Here is a 20,218-nt window from a genome sequence, read left to right as displayed (position 1 = left end):
AATTATTAGTTGAATTAAGGGAGTAAAATGTAAATTCTCTCTCTCGGTATCAAAAGAAAAAAAAAAAAATCAAGGTACGGAGACACAGACCCTTGGACCAAAAACAATGCATTGTGTATGTTGATATTATCTCAAACTTGTCTTTTAGATGATGGATAATAAGGTTTAAAAAATTATATTTGAGTGATTATAAGTAATGTTGAGACAAAAATAGGAGTGGTTCCGGATGTTGCACGCATACACAATCCAGGTGTTACTGTTTTGAGCAACACACAACACAACTACATATTTTTTCCTTTTGGGTTTTTGGATTTTAAATATTATCCCATTCAATTTCGTCATCTAATTTTACCCAAAACTTTCTCCTCTTTCAATTCCAATTTCAACATGATTTGATTCAAAAAAAACCCATGAGCCAATTTCTCTTTTCATTGTCTTTGTTTTCCTTTAATGGGCACCTCTCTCTCTTTCTCTCTCTCTCTCTCTCTCTCTCTCTCTCTCTCTCTCTCTCTCTCTATATATATATATATATATATATAGAGGGAGAGAGAGAGAGATATATATATATATATATAATGGAATAGTTGGCTAATCATTTGACACCCATTTGAATCTTCACCCCCAAAACTTCAATTTCCATCTCCTTCGTAGCCAACATCATGTATGGACCAGAATCTCTCTCTCCCTCCCCCTCTCTCTTTCTTTCCTCAAAAAGCTATTCTTCTTATCTCTACCCAAATCAAAATAAGTTAAGCTGCATGTCTATAGGAGTAGTACTATACTGTTGAAAAGCAGAGAATCAATCACTCTCTTTAGTTTCTCTTAACAAATTCTTTCTACTTTAAATATGAGCCAGTGTGTTCCTAGCTGGGATCTTGATGATAATCACACTCATCCTCGCCTATCAAACTCTAATTCTACTGCTCCTGATGTCCCAATGTTAGACTATGAAGTTGCTGAGCTCACATGGGAGAACGGCCAAGTCACCCTTCATGGTCTGGGTGCGCCGCGCGTCCCCACCAAACCATTCACTAATTGGGACAAGCCACGAGCCACTGGTACACTTGAGTCTATAGTCAACCAAGCCACACGCTTGCCCGAACCCAAGCCTACTGCTACGCTTTTTCCCGCCGATGAACTCGTCCCATGGTTTCGTGCTGGTTCCACTGCAGCCAACTCCGCCACAATGACTATGGACGCTCTCGTCCCTTGCTCTAACGATGAACGTACTACGCACGTGATTGACTCTGTTACTGGCCTCGGAGGCACGTGCGTTGTGGGGTCTTCCACTCGTGTTGGGTCGTGTAGCGGTCCAGCAGGCACCCAGGACGAGGGGGGGAGACGAGTGAGGACGGCGGCGCGTGTTGCGGTGGCCGGCGAGTGGAGTGGAAGAGACCAGAGCGTGAGTGGCAGTGCGACGTTCGGGATTACTCAGCCGTTGACTTTTGACACGTACGAGAGAGATGTTGGTGTGGGTTATACTTCGACTTCAATGGGTTCGCCGGAAAACACCAGCTCGGCTAAGCTCTGCGCCAAACCCACCACTACCGATGACCATGACTCCGTTTGCCATAGCCGATCTCAGGCAAGCTTTTGAGATTTTATTAAAAGCTAAATATAAAAATTGTAGGAATAGCCGATCTCAGTTGTAAAAAAATACGAATGGTAGATTTTGCCTTTGGCCAAACGGGGCCTTATTTTTCTTACAGTATTGGCGCAGAACCATGAATGGAAAATTGAAGTTTCTTGCCATTTTACAGAGAGACACATGTGATGAGGAGGAGAAGAAGCTGAAAGCAAGAGGAAAATCATCGGCTTCAACTAAAAGGAGTCGAGCGGCTGCTATTCATAACCAATCCGAACGTGTATGCTTCTTTATCTCTCTGCTGATACTCAAATATATCTATATATAATATTTTATTTGATTTGGGTGTCATGATGGATACAGAAGATTATAATTTTTTATTTTGTGATTGATTCTTGTTAATTATCATGTTGTGGGTTTGGTGTGAAATGATGATTAAGCAAATAAAAAATTGAAGCTCCTGTTGAAGAATTTGATTGGGTGTAGAGATTTCAGTACTAATTTTGTATCTATATATATATATATATATGTATGAGATTAATGAATATATTTATTTATACAATACTTGAGCAGAAGAGGAGAGATAAGATAAATCAAAGAATGAAGACTCTGCAGAAGCTGGTTCCCAATTCCAGTAAGGTACATTAATTACAAATCCAGCCTGGTTGACTACGTCGAAATTTTAGTTGTAGGTGGAGTCACACTCGTATATATATTGCTCTTATCTTCTTATATGTATGTATGTATATATATATATATATATATGCAAATCATGGATTCTCTTTTAACTTTTTTTGTTCATATTCAAAAAAGTAATTATAATAACAATTACCCAGTTAGAAAACTCAATTATACTTTTGGAGTTCATAATAATAATTGTTTTTTAATTAGTTAATAAGATTATGAAAAAATTTTCTTGTATGAAAAAGTAGAAAAGATAGTTAGGCATATCTATATATGTAAAAAGAGAATTTATTATGACCCACAATGATTACAACTATTGCTGTTCCAAAAAGTTTCCACTTATTATCCCATATATTCTTTTTCTTTTTCTTTAAAAATAATTATCTCGGTAAAAAAATTTATTATCCCATTAATAATTACCGTTGTGTAATTTTTTTTTTAAACTGGGTCAAAATTGAATAGAGGCAACCACATATCAGGATGTATCAAATCATCAATATGTAAAGATTTTTCCATTAATACTCCTCTCCTAAAAACAAACATATATATATATATATATATATATAGAGAGAGAGAGAGAGAGAGAGAGAGAGGTAGGAGAAAATTAAACTTGATAAAATTTTTCTAAAGAAAAAAAGAAGAGAGAAAATTAGAATGGAAAAGTGATCGTAGTCCACAAACCTAAAATTGGCATGGGGACAGCATGACAGAAGGTTGTTTGGTGTGAAGACATTGGCCTTCTACCACATATATCCCCTTTATGGTAGGTCCTCATGCCTCTGCAAAATCCGCCATATATATCTATATGTATAATATATTTTAGGATCTTTTTAATTTTGGAATAGTACTTGAAAATACTTACCCAGTACAGTTTTAAGTAATGTAATGTTTTTTTTTTTTTTTTTTTTTTCTCAATTATATATTCTTTTTCATGCATGATATTGATGAATAAGGTCAAGTAGATCATATAAGTAACATGACCTTATTTACTAGCTAGCTAGTACATTATATATATAGAGAGAGGTATATTGTAATGTAGTAATTATGGAGTGAAGATTAATTGATGTGTAAAACAGACTGATAAGGCTTCAATGCTGGATGAAGTGATAGAGTATTTGAAACAACTGCAAGCACAAGTACATATGATGAGTAGAATGAGCATGTCACCGATGATGATGCCGATGACAATGCAACAGCAACTTCAGATGTCGATGATGACACCAATGGGGCTCGGAATGGGAATGGGGATGATGGACATTACTCGCCCTAACATCCCTCCCGTCCTCCCCAACCCTTTCATCCCTATCATGCCTTGGGACCCTTCCCTCGAACGCTCCCAACCTGCATCGACACCAATTGTGCCCGATCCCTTGTCTGCATTTCTCTCCTGCCATTCCCAGGTGAACATCTTATGCTTAATTATAAGATAATTAATAAGTATTAACCATGATTACGAATTTGCAGCCAATGAGCATGGATGTTTACGGCAGGATGGCAGCTATGTATCAGCAGCTGCTGCAACAACCTCCTATTTCTAATTCAAAAACCTAGAAAGCTGGAGTATTTTGTATGATACATGTTTGGTTTAAAAGTGTGTAGGTTTGAAAATTAATTAGTTTTCTATGATTTTTTTTTTTTTTTTTTTTGTTGGAATGATGAAAGAAGCTTGAATAATTGGCAAAAATTAACTGTGTAAAATCTATATTAGTTACCTTCTACAAAATCTGATTTCTGCTTTGGGTAATCAATTCATTGGGATATATGGTATGTGTGTGTACTTCAGAAATATATATATATATATATATATTGATAAATGAAATGAGTGAATGTTGGTATCAGGGAGGGAACAAGTAACATGGAGTGTTTGGTAAAAGATGATAATGTAAATGATTGGATGAATTTATTGGTTTGGGCTTTCTGTCATAAATTAATAAACAAACAAACACGCCATTTCAAAAATAGATTTCCTGTCCCTCCACACAATCTCTCTCTTTAATTACTATAAGTATTCTTCTATACTTTCTTATCCTCATTTAAATCATATATATACACTTTTTTTTTTTTTCTTCTCATTATTTTGTATAAAATTTACTTTTTTTTTTTTTATCATTTTAAAAAAAATATATATATATATATATAAATGGGAACCCTAACATCTGATAAGAATTCTGTGCTACCCACGGCCACTTGTGTTGATTTTTGTAATCATACAAAATTACTACTATATATATACGTTTGTTTCATGTTTATCTCTTCACCCACAAGAGATTTTGTTTTATATTTAATAAGAGATGGGAGTAGACGCATAAAGAGCCAAGAGTTTGCAGAGCTCCTCCTCGCTTTTGGCGCCTTTTCCAGTGACTTGGAAACACCTTCGCATCTCCAACCCAAAAAAAACTCTGCACGCTATTTCCTCCCAACGCTTCTTATCTGTCATTTTTTATTTCAATATAATTTATGTAAAATTTAAATGTTACAAGGCAAATTATCCATTTTCTTAATCTAATTCTAAACTTTTTTTCTATCACAAGTTAATTCTTCAATTTACAATTGTTTCAAAATCTAAATTTTTAATCAAAAAATCTACAGAAATAATAAACAATATTTAATTATTATTTGAACAATATAAAATTTAAAATATAAAATTAAAAAAAAAAAATCAAAGATTAACCTCTATTGCAAGATAGACTGTGACAAATATTTTACCCTTATTAATAGTATCACATTTCACGTAATAATCTCAAGAGATTATGATTTGCTACTTAGAATTATTAAACCCCCCAACATTTTGTGTCAGTGATATCTCCTTATCCATAATAAATTAGAATATGGTCAGACTGGCGATTTCGTACGTACACGAAATCATTCAAATAATAAAGTTATAAGTAGAGTGTTGTCCAATGTATCAAGTACCAAAATTGTAAAAATTCTACTATTATCTAGAAATCGAAGTTAAATTTTTATAAAAATTAAAACAATTTAATCAAAGCAAAATAATTAAAATTAGAAAAATTATCAGGAGAAACACACCAGAGTAATTTATTTCATCTAAATTTTAGGTAAATTTGTATTTTTAATTTCGCAATCAATTTAATCTAATATGCAATTATCAAACTATCATAATGTTTTCTTCCCAGTATTCACTAGATCTTTCAACTAACAACTATTAATCTTTTCATAACATTATCAATTTAACTTGATTAAATCTGTGATAATTTAATTTTTTTCACGTTAACTTGATTATATTACTTTCGTTTCAGTCTACTTATCGCTTAATAATATATATCTAATTGATGAAATTTTACTTCCGTTACTCTAACCGCATCTATCACAAATAAAGATATGAGTCGGTCAATTCTCATAATCCAATTATGTTCAATACTGCTAAATTACAATAATAAGAAAGTTCAAAATTAAATTTTAAATATGCATGCCTCTTTCTGCTTCTACCCTTTTTTTTCTTTAGTTTTTTTTATGTGGCTGTTGGATTTGGGCTTGGACTCCTGTAGTCTGGGCCTTCGGCTTCTTCTTCTTCTCTTCTTTTCTTTTCAGCATGTTTTTCTCTTTTCTTCACTTGCATTAAAATTTTACTAATTAATTAATTTTTAATTCAACCTTTATTAAAAAATTCTTTTAAATTTGAGGAAAAAGAGTGGTTAAAATATAGTACATCAAATATCTCGAAACTTAAATTTTTATTTGTCCTCAAGCGAAAGGCTGAAAAAAAATACGTAAGAGCACACTTGTCTACAACCTTCATCTGCTTAGCTTGATAATTTAAAAGTTTATTCATTTCTTGCAATTGTTAATCAATTAAAATTTTAAAATGAATGTTACAAAATATAAATAGACTATTAACTCCTATACACTTCAACAAAATTTGTATAATTTCAACACATAAGTTCCTTCTCTGAGTCTCTATTCTTGATTTATAAATTATATTTTATTTAATTTTACTTATTTTTATATTTTACACTCGGTCTCATCTTTTCACTTAAAATATTTATCATTATTATTTTTTCTCGAATGAGTGTGTTTTACGCTCTATCTCACGTATCACATGTTAGTTAATTTGTTTTATTCACTTACACCTTAGTTTAGGACTATCTCAAAGCTAAAAATTAAATTCATATTTTTTATGTTACAAGTGTAATGTCCTATATTAGGTTCCTATACAATTATCTTTACGCCGATTAAGTTAAGAAAAAAATCATTAATTAATTTAATTATTATTTGCAAACATATCTTATTTTCTTTTCAAATTAACCACAATGTTAGTCAGGATAAAATCTTAATTCTGTCATGTTTCACTAACTATTTATGGTGAAAAACTTATCTCTTTAGTATATGTATATATATATATATATATAAAAGATAAATTAAAAAATGGCAATTTAAAGCTCTAAAGACCCAATACCCCTAAACTAAAATCTTAATTCTGTCATGTTTCACTAACTATTTATGGTGAAAAACTTATCTCTTTAGTATATGTATATATATATATATATATAAAAGATAAATTAAAAAATGGCAATTTAAAGCTCTAAAGACCCAATACCCCTAAACTAATTATGAACAGTGTCCTTATTGTTTATGAGCACATTATACACAAGAAAATTAAAAAAAAAAGCAGTGAAAAAATAAAATACTCCCCTTACATGGTGCTCACGTAGTCTGCTCCAAAAGTAAATTCTAGAATTTTACACCGAGAACTGTTCTACTACAAAGCAGATATCATCATAATCGAAAAAACATATTAGTTGGACCTCACTTAAGAATCCACAAGCTTTAGTGACACAATTATAAAGTATGAGAGGTGCAAAAAAAAAAAAATAAAAAAATAAAAGAAATAAATAAATGAAAAAAATCTAAGATTCTATCAAATAAACTAAATAAATAAAATTGTAATTATCTGTCTAATACCATCTATATTGGGTTGTCTCCCAACCAATACTTTGTTTATAGTCGTTAGCTCGACTTTGCACCAAATAACTCAATGTCTCGAAATCTCCTTCCAAATATGCATACCTTTTTTTAATACTTCTTGCCTTGCCCCGTCCTTTTCTTGATCATTCTCTTCATTTGATTTGGCTGCTTCCTTAACATCAAGGTTTATTTCTATCTTAGTGAGCATTTTGGACACATACTCATTAATTATATTAGTATTAAAGCATTTATCAGTGTCCGAAGAAAATTTTGAGGCATGAAAAATGTTACATGTTCGTCCCCAACTCTCATTGTTAACTTACCATCCTGTACATCAATTAGTGATATGGCTTTCACAAGTAAGGGTCTCCGAAGTATGAGTGAAACTTCTCTATCCTTCCATGTCCCAAACTATGAAGTCGACAAGGAATATGAAGTTCTCTAACTTTACAGCATATCCTCTAGTATTCTCAAGAAGTATCTCACTGATCTATCTACCAGTTACAATGACATTATTGTGGCTTTCATCTCACCAATTCTTAGCTTTTTAAACATAAAATAAGGTATTAAGTTAATACTACCACCAAGATCACAAAGAGCATTTTTAAAATAAGAACTATCAATATTGCATGGTATAGTAAAACTCTTTGGATCTTTCACTTTAAACGGTAGCTTATTCTAAATAATGGCACTACACTCCTCAATAAGTGTAACAATCTCATGATCTTCTAAACTCCTTTTCTTTGCTAGAATTTTCTTAAGAAATTTCACATACTTTGGCATTTGAATAAGTGCATATGCAAAAGAAATATTGATGTGAAGTTTTTTAAATACATCAAGAAATTTAAAGAAATTATTATCTTCATTATGCTTTTTGAGGCACTATATAAATTAAAACGGGTGGCATATAGAGCCTGAGTATTGCTTTCTTCTTCTCCTTTTCTTGCTCCACTTCAACCTTTTTTTCTTTGGTTCCTCTATCCATTCTCGTATTTGTCAAATGTTCTTGCTTCTCAAGGTGATTGCCATAACATGTTCCTTTGGATTCGTTTGAGTGTTACTCGATAAGGTACCTTGAACTCTCCCATTGATCAAGCTTGCCAACTGCCCTACTTGGATTTCTAGGTTCTTGATCGACACTTACTGGTTTTACAACATTAATTATTGATTCTAAATGGCTATTTTCGTTTTCATTGCATACTTGTTCTATTTTTATGAATGGCTACGATCATATTTTCAAGTGATGGCTTCTTTTCTTGAGGCTAAAATCTTAGGAGAGGCCTAACCACATTCTGTTGATTTCTCCATGAAAGATTTAGATAATTTCTCATCACAAGATTATATGTATTAGAGATAGATTATATGGTTGTCTGCCTTGCCCAGCTACAAAACTTACTTACTCGGCCTTATATCCTTGAAAATGATCTTCAAGTAAATCCTATACATGAGAATTAATAACGTTAACACTCTTTTGATTAATTTTCTTAAATAAACAATTAATTTTTGCATTAAGACCAGTTAAAGCATCAATATCATATATTCCAGTTTTTTTCTTGGGTTGGAGTCTTTCTGTTCGCCATTGATAGTTGTTCATGACCATCTCTTCCAATATCTCATAAGTATTATCCGTAGACTTCCCCATCAAAGCACCTCCAGCAGCTGCATCGATCTTGGTTTGTTGGCTCAATCTATTGTAAAAGATTTGGACCAACAACTACTTAAGCAACCCGTGATGAGGGCATCTTCTAATCAACTTCTTAAATCGCTCTCATGCCTTATACAATATATCTCCTTCCATTTGATATAAACTTATGATATTTTTTATCTTCTTTGCTATCTTGATTGGTGGGAAAAATTTAGTCAAAAATTCTTTAGCTATGTTCAAGTTTAATTAATACTTAACAATATATGTCTAATTATTGAAATTTGACACCCGTTACTTTTAAACTATAAATAAAAAATAAAGTTATGAGTTGATCAATTTTCACAATCTAATTAAGTTTAATACTGTTAAATCACAACTAAAAAAAAACTAACTGCGATTCAACCCTGCAATCTGTTCTGCTTCACCAGCAAGCTGCTGACTTCTGCAAGTTGCTGCAAGCTTCTGCGCCAAGCTCCCTCTGTCAGTTTTACAAGTTTTTTTTTTTCTTTCTCCTTTTGTTTCACTCGCTGGTTGCCTCCTCTTCTTTGTTTAGATCTGATTTCTTTTTATACGCGAAAGGAGTAAAGGAGTTCAGATTTTTGCACGCTCTATTTTCCTTTTTAGCATCCTTTCTTTCCTCTTTCGTTGATTACTTTGTCCTCTTTCAGTTGCTTCATTTTTTTCCTCTTCAGAGGCATACACGTCTCTTTCCGCTTCTACTTTTTCATTTCTTTTTTTTTTTTATGTGGCTGCTGGGATGGGCTGCTAGATTTGGGCTTGGACTCCTATGGTCTGGGCCTTTGGCTTCTTCTTCTTCTCTTTTTTGTTTTGGGTATGTTTTTCTCTTTTCCTCATCAATATAAGTTGCATTAAAATTTTACTAACTAATTGATTTTTAATTCGACATTTATTCAAAAAAAATTTCAAATTTAAGTAAAAAGAGTGGTAGATATATGATTAAAATATAATACATCAATGTTCTTGAGAAAACTTATAACCCCTCGAACTCTAGCTCAGAGTCTTTACTACATGCATACACAAAATAGTAAAATAACTTATAAAATATAACCTTACATAGAAGTTTAAATTAAAAATTACATCCCTTGCAATGTTTGATCTAATTATCCCACCTTCATAAGGTGTATGTAGCGCCCGGGGAAATTGAAGAAAAAAAAGAGAAAAAAAAAAAAAAACGCGTGTGCCACGTCAGCAGACTCAGTCAGCAGTCCTGGCCAACCAGGACCTGCCACGTGGCAAAACCACGTCGACCGGGGTCCGGCCACGTTGCCGATCCACGTGCGCGCGATCGGACGGCCCAGATCAATCGCGCGCACGGACGGCCCAAATTTAATCGCACGGACGGCCCAGATTTAATCAAAAACGGACGGCCCAGATTAAATCAAAATGGACGGCTGAGATCAAAAGGCAAAAGGGTATAAATAAGACCCCCACACCAGACCCCAAACCCTAGCCGCCTGCCCTCGCCGGAGAAGACGAACCAGAAGCCAGCCGCCGCCACCCGCCGCCGCACCGGAGGGATTTCCGACCGCCGATCGAGGTAAATTTCATACCCCGACTCGTTTTTCCACGCTGATTTCCCCAGTGGCCAAATCGGAGCTAAAATCCCGGACAAACGGCCGGAAAACACGGCCGAAAGCTAGCGGCGCCGCCGCGCCCCTTCTCGGTTTTTGCCTCCGATGAGGCCCTTCCCGGCCTCCGTTTAATGCAATTTTTATATCACCGTGATCACCACTCTTTTTTCTACAGGTTGATAGGAGCCGAATCACCAAAACACGAACTTCACTGGAGAGCCGCCGCACCCGAGAGCACCGCCGGCGGTAAGCTTCGGTTTTCCGTAAATTTTCAGCCCCCCGAGGGCCGTAGGGTTGTTTTATCGCAGGAACCAATGCGAGCGTGGCCGAATTCGGCCGGAAACGGCCGAAAATGGCCAACCCGAGGCGAACCGCCGCAGCAAGCAGCGCCGTCGCCGGAGCACGGCGGAGCCGCCGTGCCGGAGTTGCGATATTGGCCGAAAGGGGCCTTGGGCCTAATTTGGGATTTTTTGGAACACGTGCAGGTACCAGTAGTGCGTTTCAGTTCCCCGGAAAAAATTCAGGAAAAATTAGGGACAGCCTGCAAGCGCACTGTGAAGCCGTGTTCGGACCCCGAAACGTGTAAAGACCCCTCACCTTATTTCCTATCACGGTTTTAAAGTTCAATAAATGATAAAACGGTATTTCATGAATCAACGAATGTGTGAAATTGCTTAAGGTCACTAATGGAGCCCAAGTCTAGTGTGTTTGTCGGTTAACTGTTATTTGGCCTGTTTTACAGTTTTAAATGCAGCATGAGGTTCTATGTTTTCATTTTATAGTTTCGTGTGCATATTTTACTGTTTTATTGATTATGGATTGAATGACCGGGATATTGATGCTGTATGTTGTCTGTTTGGCATAAATTATCGTTTTGCTTGTTTGTATGTGATTGATAATGCTGACTGAGGGAAAAGGAGAATGAAAGATTATATAAATGGAAATTGTATAATGTGGTCAGCCTGACTAGATATCTTGGGAGATGGTGGACGGACCGGGTCCGTAGGGAACCCTACCGGGATTGTGCTCTCCCATACCGGATGGGGTATGGAGATCTTATGTGTTTTGGCGCCCATACCAGACGGGGTATGGGGATGGCCCGTTTCGCCCTCATACCGGACGGGGTAATGAGGTCTATGGTTTGGCGCCCATACCAGACGGGGTATGGGAACGGCCCTGGAATATGATTTCAAGTGTTAAGGGTTAACGGGTAGTGGGACCCCTATGGATCCCCATGAATACTAGTGAGCTGGTAAATGAGGAAAATATGTTGTGTAACGATTGAATTACGAAAAGCTTGATAGGTATTATGTTATACAGTTTATATATATGGTTTCATGATGATGATGATGTTATTGCTTTCGTATATTATTTTATAAATTTCACCGAGGTAAGTGAATGGTAAAGGTTTTATTATTAATAAAAGGATTTGTTGTAAATTATGCTCCATTGGTCTTTTTGTGTTTTCTACCCACCTTTACCTCCGTGACGGTGAGATATCGTGATGTCTTTACTGGGTTAGTGTAGCTCATTCCTTATTTAATCATTTCAGATCAAGAGGACATCGTTCCCGAGCCGGTTCCGCAGGAGGACGACGAAGGGGACGCCTAAAGACTCCATAGTCATATTCGTAGCTTTTACTTTCAAGTTTCTCCTTTAGGTAGTTTGATCTTTTATATTTTGTGAGCACGTTTTTTGTTTTAGTGTAAGGGATGTTATTCAAATTTTGATTTCGTTTCCGCATTTGATATTTTTAATATAAATTCCATTTTAAATTTTCGGGGTTGCTACAGTGTATCTAATATCCAAAGATAAGCTTGCAATAAAAGAAATAATTAATTTTAAGTTCTTATTAAAATAAATTAAATAAATCTTCTAATAATTTTATCATTGTTTAGGAGCGCAGTTATGAGTATCTTAATATGAAAAAAAATAATAATAATGAGCAGAGTGAGCTAATGAGCTTAGTAAGTGGGTAAGTACCATCAAATAATAGAGTAATCTCATTTAAGTTTATATAAAAACAGAAAACATTCGACGAGAGAGATTTTCAAATACTTTTTCTTTTTCTTAAAATACGTGTTGTCAAAATGTTAACTTATCAGTTACAACTGCATTATTCACATATTGTGTTTCATCATTCACTCATTAAGACGCAACACATCACTAGCATCGTATTATAATTATTCTTACCATTCACCCTTTGAGGGCACAACACTTCACTAAACATTACATTTCAATTACTTTCTATACCATATTCTTTATATTTGGCTCTAGGCTAACTTTTATTCATTTTTTATTTTATTAATAAATAGTTTTATCACATGATGCCGTTTCTGCCGGTATTAACGAGGGCACTAAAGATCTTCTCTATCACATATATATATACCACATCATCACTTTAACTTTTCTAATGCACCTGAACATGAAATTATTATGCATTGGGTATCACTAATCACTTTCCACATATGGGTGAATATGAAACGGTTATATATGGGACTTCCAACCATGTTTACTTGAGACTATATCCATGGATAGGGTTCACCACACTTCACTTACCAACCTAGCTACGCACACACACTCCCCTCGTTGATACCAGTTAAACAGATTTAAGTTTTACTATTAACCTCGTTATTTTACCTTACTATATCTCCTTTATTTTCGGTATCTCATATTCAAGTTTAAATAGGCTATGTTAACTAGTTATAGTCACTCGCCCTATTTAAATTCCCTACACCATACTTAATTTTTAATTATCATTATTTACTCAAAACCTTAAATAAATCTTAAATTGGTTTCCTTTTAAAAACATATCTCCTCTTAACATTCATTCCTATTTTATATTTAAAATGTAACAAGACAGTAAAAGCATACATAATGAACCTAGTAAAATACTAAAAGAATGTATAATAAAACATAGATAAACATGGAGAATGATTTTAACAAAACATTAAGAGTATTCACAAAATGCAAGTGGAAGGTCCTATCGATATTTTGTACTAAATTGTTAATTAATATGAAACACACATATTCTTAGGCAACATTATTTAATCTCTTAAACGAAATCAATCTACATTTGAGGGTACGAACATACTTATTTTTGTTAAAGTGAATTTCAATTCGAGTCAACAGTGAACTCGACGTTCAATACTCTCTAACACTCATGCGAATAATTAATCTAATTCTAAATTATCTACTCAAATTACCAACTAAATTAATTATGCAGGATTGATTTAAACCATACAGAATTCAATCAAGTTAAAGTATTTTCAAGTTTTTAGGATTTCAAAACACACCATGTGTAACCATCGGAAAAAAAAATCGTTGTTGCACACCTCCACACGCTGTCACTAGAGTGTCCATACACCACTGTCGGAAACTACCATGTGCCACCACTACCTTATCAATAACTGTCACAAAATTGGCACGTGTGACTAGATCTGCTTCGTCTCCCTCCTGTGCACAGATCCCTACAGTTGGATCGCCACAAGTCAATGTTGTGTGCACAAATCAGCATTCTTTCTCCAAACAGGACCACTGCACGCACGTCTTTCTTTTTTGAGTAGATCAACCGGTCGCTGTTTTTTTTTTCTAGCTCAAATGTGCATAGGCAAAGCCACCTCGGCTTTCGCCTATTTCCGCCATGATCCACTTCACCCAAGTCAGAACCCTTGCAGCCTGCCTCTCTCTCTCTCTCTCTATCTCTCTCTCTCTCTCTTTCTTTCTCTCTCTTTTTGTGCATGGATCTCTTTCTCTCTATTCGTACAATTTCATTCCTTTGTTATTCTCTCTTCTTCTTTTAAAGCCAGAACGGAGGTGTCACGAATCACGTCCCATTTCATAGGGTAATGACCGGAGCATGCTTCCTTAAATTATGTAGACTCGAGTTAAGTAAAATAACTTAGCTTTATTAATAATAAAAGAGTGGTAGAAGTGTTACATCCCTTAAATATAAAATATAAACATATGTACGAGATTCTAAATTTTCTTACTTACATTATTAAACAAAAGTAAAAAACAGTAACCTTAATATCAGAGTTTAGACTTCAAAATTTTTTTTTGTCTCACCGCTCACTCTACAGCAGTATCTTTAATGTTTGGAGGGTGAGATAAAATATCTCAATAAATAATATTGTGAAATCACAGTATAATAAATGCAATATATAGTTTCTTTGCACACAACAAAACATATATCATATAATCTTTTCAAAAGAGATACAAATCAGAAGACGAAGGCATAAATCAGAAAACATATTCATGTTGTATACTTCAACACTATTATGGAGGATCAATCATTTACCACACATTATGTGTAGGCACAGATACTTATCACTGATTTTTCATGTACCCGAACATGGAATGGTATACATGAGTACCTTGAAACACTGTTACCCCCCAAATACGGAACGATTAGGACATACAGATCAGACTGTTTCCCCATACACCCAAACATAGAATGATTATGTATGCCTACACACTTATCACTTCGCCAATACACCCAAACACAGAATGGTTATGTACGGTTAGATTGAAGTATAGCATAATGCAGGTGCTTTCGAAAAAATTTCTTTTCATAATGAGTGATGCACACATATCAAAATTATATTTTAAAAATACAAAGCGAAATAATACTTATATCGTAGTAAAACTTTAACAAATACTTACGTAGTAAATACAGAAGACAAATAAAACACATGCACATTTTTATACTAAAAATACGTAAAATACTTTAAAATTACGTAGACTATAAATCCACAATATTCACTTACCTTAGGTCCTTAGTAGTCCTAGTCTTAATTCTGGCAGAATTCTGGCTTTATTTATGACTTTTTCCTCTAAAACATTCGGCAAAGTTTCATGATGATTTTTTTTCACTTTCTTTACTCAAAAAAATCCAACACAATGCTCAAAAACTAATACTAAAAATCAATTAGAAACTGAATTTCAAAACATAAGAAAAAGCTTACCTTTCTAATGGTTTATAACTTTCTTTTGATTGTGATCCTTATTCTTCTTCTCTTCCTCTTTCTATGCTTTCATAAATTTAGCAGAGTTTCCTCAAAGTTTTTATCTAAATCTCAAAATACTCTCAAATATCATATACTTCATACTCCCTCTTCTTCCTTCACTTCTATGTTTTTTACTATTTTTCTCTCATTCGGAATGTTTCTTCCTCCCTTCTCCTATTCCCTATTTATAGGAGTGGGGAGCGACGAGGGAAATTTTTTCACCATTCCGTCATACTATTTTATTTAAAAGTTATCACCTTTCATTATATCACTCCACTTAAAAGGTAACCACTCTTCACATGTCATTTTATCTAAAAAGTATTTTCACATGCCACTTCATCTAAAAGTTATTACTTTTTATGATGTCAGTTCATCTAAAAGTTATTACTTTTTACATATCACTTCATTTAATGTTGTCATTTTCTGTTATGTCATTTTATCTAATAGTTACCACTTTTCATTATGTTACTTCATTTAAAAGATTCCCACATTTTCCCATACCTCTTCATACTTATTCTAGTTCTTTTATCCTTATACATTCTTTTTACGTTTGACTCTAATATCCTTAACCTTATTATATATTTTCAAATACATGTAAAACTAAATTAAATATATCAAATATAAGAAATTAACTCGAATATATTTTCAAGATATTACAGGAGGAGAGTCCAGTACGACTCTTTCTCCTTCTCTGATGGGTTTCAGAGGCATTCATGCCCCTTATCCTTCCTCATCCAGAGGCGAACATGCCTCTGGTTTTTTTTTTTTTTTTTATATCCAAAACAATGTCGTTTTGGAGTTTCCAAAATGACATCATTTTAGCATCTCTTTTTCTTTTTCTTTTTTTTTTCTCTTTTATTTTTTTTTTCTTATACCAGCATACTACAAAACTTGTTTAAATAGTTGGTAAATTTGCTTAAGGATCACCCTAAATGGTAATAAAAAATGCATATTTGGTGCGGCATAATTGGCCAACAAGTCATGCGGTAAATGAAAAATGATGATTTTTGGGTCAATTTTCTCTCACTACACCTTCATTCCCCTTAATTTTAGTGTTAACGGAAAGCTCTTATTAGAAGCCTTTTGGTAATATATAATTTACTATATAAATCTTTTCAAATAGTAAAATTATTATAACAAACTAACAAAAAACTTAATGAAAATTATGTAAAAAGTATATAATTTTCAAATATTATCTATCAATACAAAAATATTAGTTAATGTTAGTCTCGATTTTAGATTCTTATCATTGTCACTTCCTCCTCATTCATGTTCGTTAAGGGTCTCCTCTAGAACTTAGATAATAAAATAACACTAGGGTTTACGAGTTTGATATTATACTAGTTTAGTAAAGATAGTTTAGGCAAATTACAGTCCCTTAATGTTTAATTATTTAGTCAGTTATTTATTTATTTATAAAATATAATTATTTTATTTTTATATGTAGTCCTATATTTACCGATGTTTTAAAAAAATATCCAATTAATTCAAAGTTTTGAAGATCAAGTCATATGATAATCATGATTTTTAAAGGTATTCAAATTTTAAAAATAAAAATATTAATAAAAGAGTTAAAACACATCTCAGTAAGTAATAATATAATAATCTTGAAAATAAAATTAGCAATTACAATTAATAGTTCTAATTCAAGAATTCCAAAGTAATCATGATTTAACTAATTAAAATGTAATAAGTATATGACAGATAATAATTATTTTGTTTTTGTTTTTAATTTTATACAGTGAGACAAACATTTCGTTAGTACCAAACTTAAATTTCTAATTAGTTTAAATAAAATTTTAAAATATTATTTTCAAAAAAAAATTATTACACCTCAATGAAAATTAGATCGATCACTTGTTAGAGAGTCTATTACATTACATTAGTTAAATGATTATGTCTAAACTTACATGTAAAACCCCAATAATTATATTACCAAAAAAAAATCTTAAAATCTTGATTAGTTCTTAAAAGAGTCTTGATAATCTTGAATTAATCGTGATAATCCTGATTAAATCTTGAATCTTGCACCAAATCTTGATTGGATCTCAATGAATCTTAAAATAATGTCTAGATTAATCATGAAATTAATTAGTTGGGTCGAAGTAATATATTTAATTAAATAATTTAATATAGGTGGTAAGAAAAATCAATTAATTAATCAACTAATAGTTTAATTGGGTTTTAAGCTTGCTGGAAAATATTAATAATTTAAGAATTAATTATGTTTAAAATAATGTAAAATGAATTTAGATTATAAAATTAGGCCTAAACCGTCATTTTTGAAAGGCCCTTTAATTAAATTTTGTGAATGATATAAATTAATTTAGCCCAGAATTTCCTCACTGGTGTTTATTTTGTGCAATTCGGAAACGAATTTTAATAAAATTAACTTCATTGTAAAAAAATTTCTAATAAAAAATAAAATATTTTTAATTAATTATGTTATAAAATTAATAATGAATGTTAAAATAATTAAAAGCTACATACCAATAAAAATAAGAAGTATTACAGTTATTTAAATAAATATTAATTTTTTAATAAATTATGATTTTTTTTATTGTTCATTTATTTTATTTTTCTTAATATAAATTTTAATTTTAAATCATCATTCTTTTTATTTCTAAAATAAAAATTACTTTAATAATTTATAATGAATATAAAATTGTGGATACAGTTTATTTTTAAAAATAATAAATTAATAAATCAATAAAATGTAACATTTAAAAATATACTCATTATAATACCTTTTTTTTTTCTGTTCTACAGGGTATACTTTAAAAGTATTTCGTATGCTAAAAATCAATTATGATTTTACTCAAAAGTTCTTCTATTATTATTATCTAAATTATTACTGTCATTTATCATTGTTGTCACTATTATCGTAGTCTCTTTTACTACCATTGCTTCTCTAATCATCATTGCTATAATATAAAATAAGGTAAGGTTAAAAATGAATTTTTTTCTAGCAATTGAAGTGTGTTAATAAAATACAAAAAATTTTCAATTAGAATTAACCTTTAGTATCTAATTTTGTCAATTGAATGTATTTTTTTTTTGTAGAGGCTCGTAACTTAAAGGAAAATAAAGTTATAAATTAAATGCGGAAGCGAAACAATAAAATTTAAAGTTTACATTTCTTACACAATAATTTATAATACCCAATAGGGTTACGAGAATGATCATTCTAAAAGAAATTACGAAAATCAAGGAAATAAACAAAAAGGTAATAAATGAGCATTCTAGGACGACTTGCACTAGGTTTTGAAGGGAGTCTGGGTGGTGAACTATTCACAACCTTCTTATTAATCGAGATCTGAGTCTTAGTCATTTTGATTTGAAATACTTAATGAAAGGGTGAGCTACGCTATCCTAGTAAGAAGATCACATTACTCATCAATACAGAAACTAAAGATTGATAAAAATATAAAAATAATCAATACAGCTCTTAATTTAAGTAAATTTATTTATCAAGAAGAAAATTATTTATTGCATATATTTACCGTTGCGAGATTTTCAAAATCGACCTATAAAGACAATAACCCAAATAACATTTCAATCTCATATTCAAGTGAGTAAGAACAATAACTTTCTATTTTTATTTGTCTACTGGTATCCCTGGGTGCCCATAGGGATGTCTCACTACACGTGAACCAATATTCAACATTGTCAATTAACCGGCCGTCCCCATACCCCGTCTGGTATGAGTGCTAAAAGTACCATCCTTCAATACCCCGTCTGGTATGAGGGTGAAACGAGCCGTCTCCATATCTCGTCCGGTATGAGCTCCAAAAATACCAATCCTCAATACCCCGTTCGGTATGAGGCAACGTTCACGGTAGAGTTCCTTATATACCTGGTCCGTCCACCATCTCCTAGAATATCCAATAAAGCTACCATTCATTAATTCACATAACCAATCAATTTTTAGTTTGCATATTAATTACCGATTTCACAAATCAACCGCAAATCACACAAGACAAGCAATATATATATATATCAATGAAGCACAATTGAATTAATTAATCATTCCAATTTATCATCATATATTTAAAGTTGTAAATTTAATAGTCAGTTAAACAAGACAACAAATAAATGACTAACTGGTTTCCAGTTCCATTGGTAACCTGTAATTATTCTCAAAATTTTCTAAATTACACAAAATACCATATTACTTATTATTAAACTTCAATTCCATAATAAAAAATAAGGTGATGGATTCTTATCCGAATCAGTGTCCGAAATACCAAACTTTTTACTGTGCTTACTGGTGGTCTCTGAATTTTCAGAATTTTTCTGCGGAGATTAAAACACGCTTTAAGTACCTTAAAATACTCCAAAAAACCCAAAATCAGTATTAAAAACATTTTTCGGCCAATTTCAGAATTCCGGCACAACGGCACTATCATGCTCCGATGACGACACCGCCACTATGGTGGCGGTTTGCCTCGGCTTGGCTGTTTTCGGCTAGTTTTGGCCAGTTTCTGCCGGTTGTGAGAAAACAACGGCACTATTGTGAGAAAACAAGTTAGGGGACATCGGTTGGTCGAAAAACTCGAAAAACATAGAACTTTCCGGCGGCAGAATTTTTCGGTGCGGCAGCTCCGCTGGCTCACCTACGTGGCTGAGAGTTTTTCTTTGGTCAACTTATAGAAAAAAGAACAGTGAACATGATGGTGGAAAAATTGCATAAAATGGGAAACGGGAAGGGGCTCATCGGAGGCAGTTTTGGGTTTTGCTCGCGGCGACGGTGCCAGGCTTTGCACGCGGTTTCTGG

General features: G+C 32.8%; 1 protein-coding gene and 1 non-coding gene across 3 annotated transcripts; both read left to right on the top strand.

The window, feature by feature from the left end:
• Window positions 1-350: 350 nt before the first annotated feature.
• Window positions 351-4,029, top strand: UNE10 (basic helix-loop-helix (bHLH) DNA-binding superfamily protein). Of its 2 annotated transcripts, XM_022031405.2 has the most exons (5): window positions 355-1,585; window positions 1,761-1,865; window positions 2,159-2,224; window positions 3,346-3,669; window positions 3,734-4,029. In XM_022031405.2, the coding sequence occupies exons 1-5, from the start codon at window positions 848-850 to the stop codon at window positions 3,818-3,820; spliced, it is 1,320 nt and encodes a 439-aa protein (XP_021887097.1). In that variant the 5' UTR covers window positions 355-847; the 3' UTR covers window positions 3,821-4,029. The 2 variants fall into 2 exon arrangements, with proteins under 2 accessions (XP_021887098.1, XP_021887097.1); XM_022031406.2 differs by lacking the exon at window positions 2,159-2,224 and having other exon boundaries at window positions 351-1,585.
• A 4,890-nt stretch (window positions 4,030-8,919) lies between these two features.
• Window positions 8,920-9,026, top strand: LOC148265791 (small nucleolar RNA R71). Its single transcript, XR_015820849.1, has one exon. It is a non-coding gene; the product is annotated as a small nucleolar RNA R71 (small nucleolar RNA).
• Window positions 9,027-20,218: the final 11,192 nt, after the last annotated feature.

Source organism: Carica papaya, chromosome 5 (assembly GCF_054855325.1).
Source record: "Carica papaya isolate Zhongbai chromosome 5, ASM5485532v1, whole genome shotgun sequence".
Classification (NCBI taxonomy): Eukaryota; Viridiplantae; Streptophyta; class Magnoliopsida; order Brassicales; family Caricaceae; genus Carica; species Carica papaya.
The sequence above is the reverse complement of the archived record's forward strand: the minus strand, read 5'-3'. Positions and strand labels throughout refer to the sequence as shown.

What these genes read in the sequence shown, in the direction of transcription:
- UNE10 (XM_022031405.2), top strand. Translation starts at nt 848, where the DNA reads ATGAGCCAGTGTGTTCCTAGCTGGGATCTTGATGATAATCACACTCAT. An exon ending in TTCATAACCAATCCGAACGT is followed by an intron (nt 1,866 to 2,158) that starts GTATGCTTCTTT and finishes ATACTTGAGCAG; the next exon opens with AAGAGGAGAGATAAGATAAA. An exon ending in TTCTCTCCTGCCATTCCCAG is followed by an intron (nt 3,670 to 3,733) that starts GTGAACATCTTA and finishes ACGAATTTGCAG; the next exon opens with CCAATGAGCATGGATGTTTA.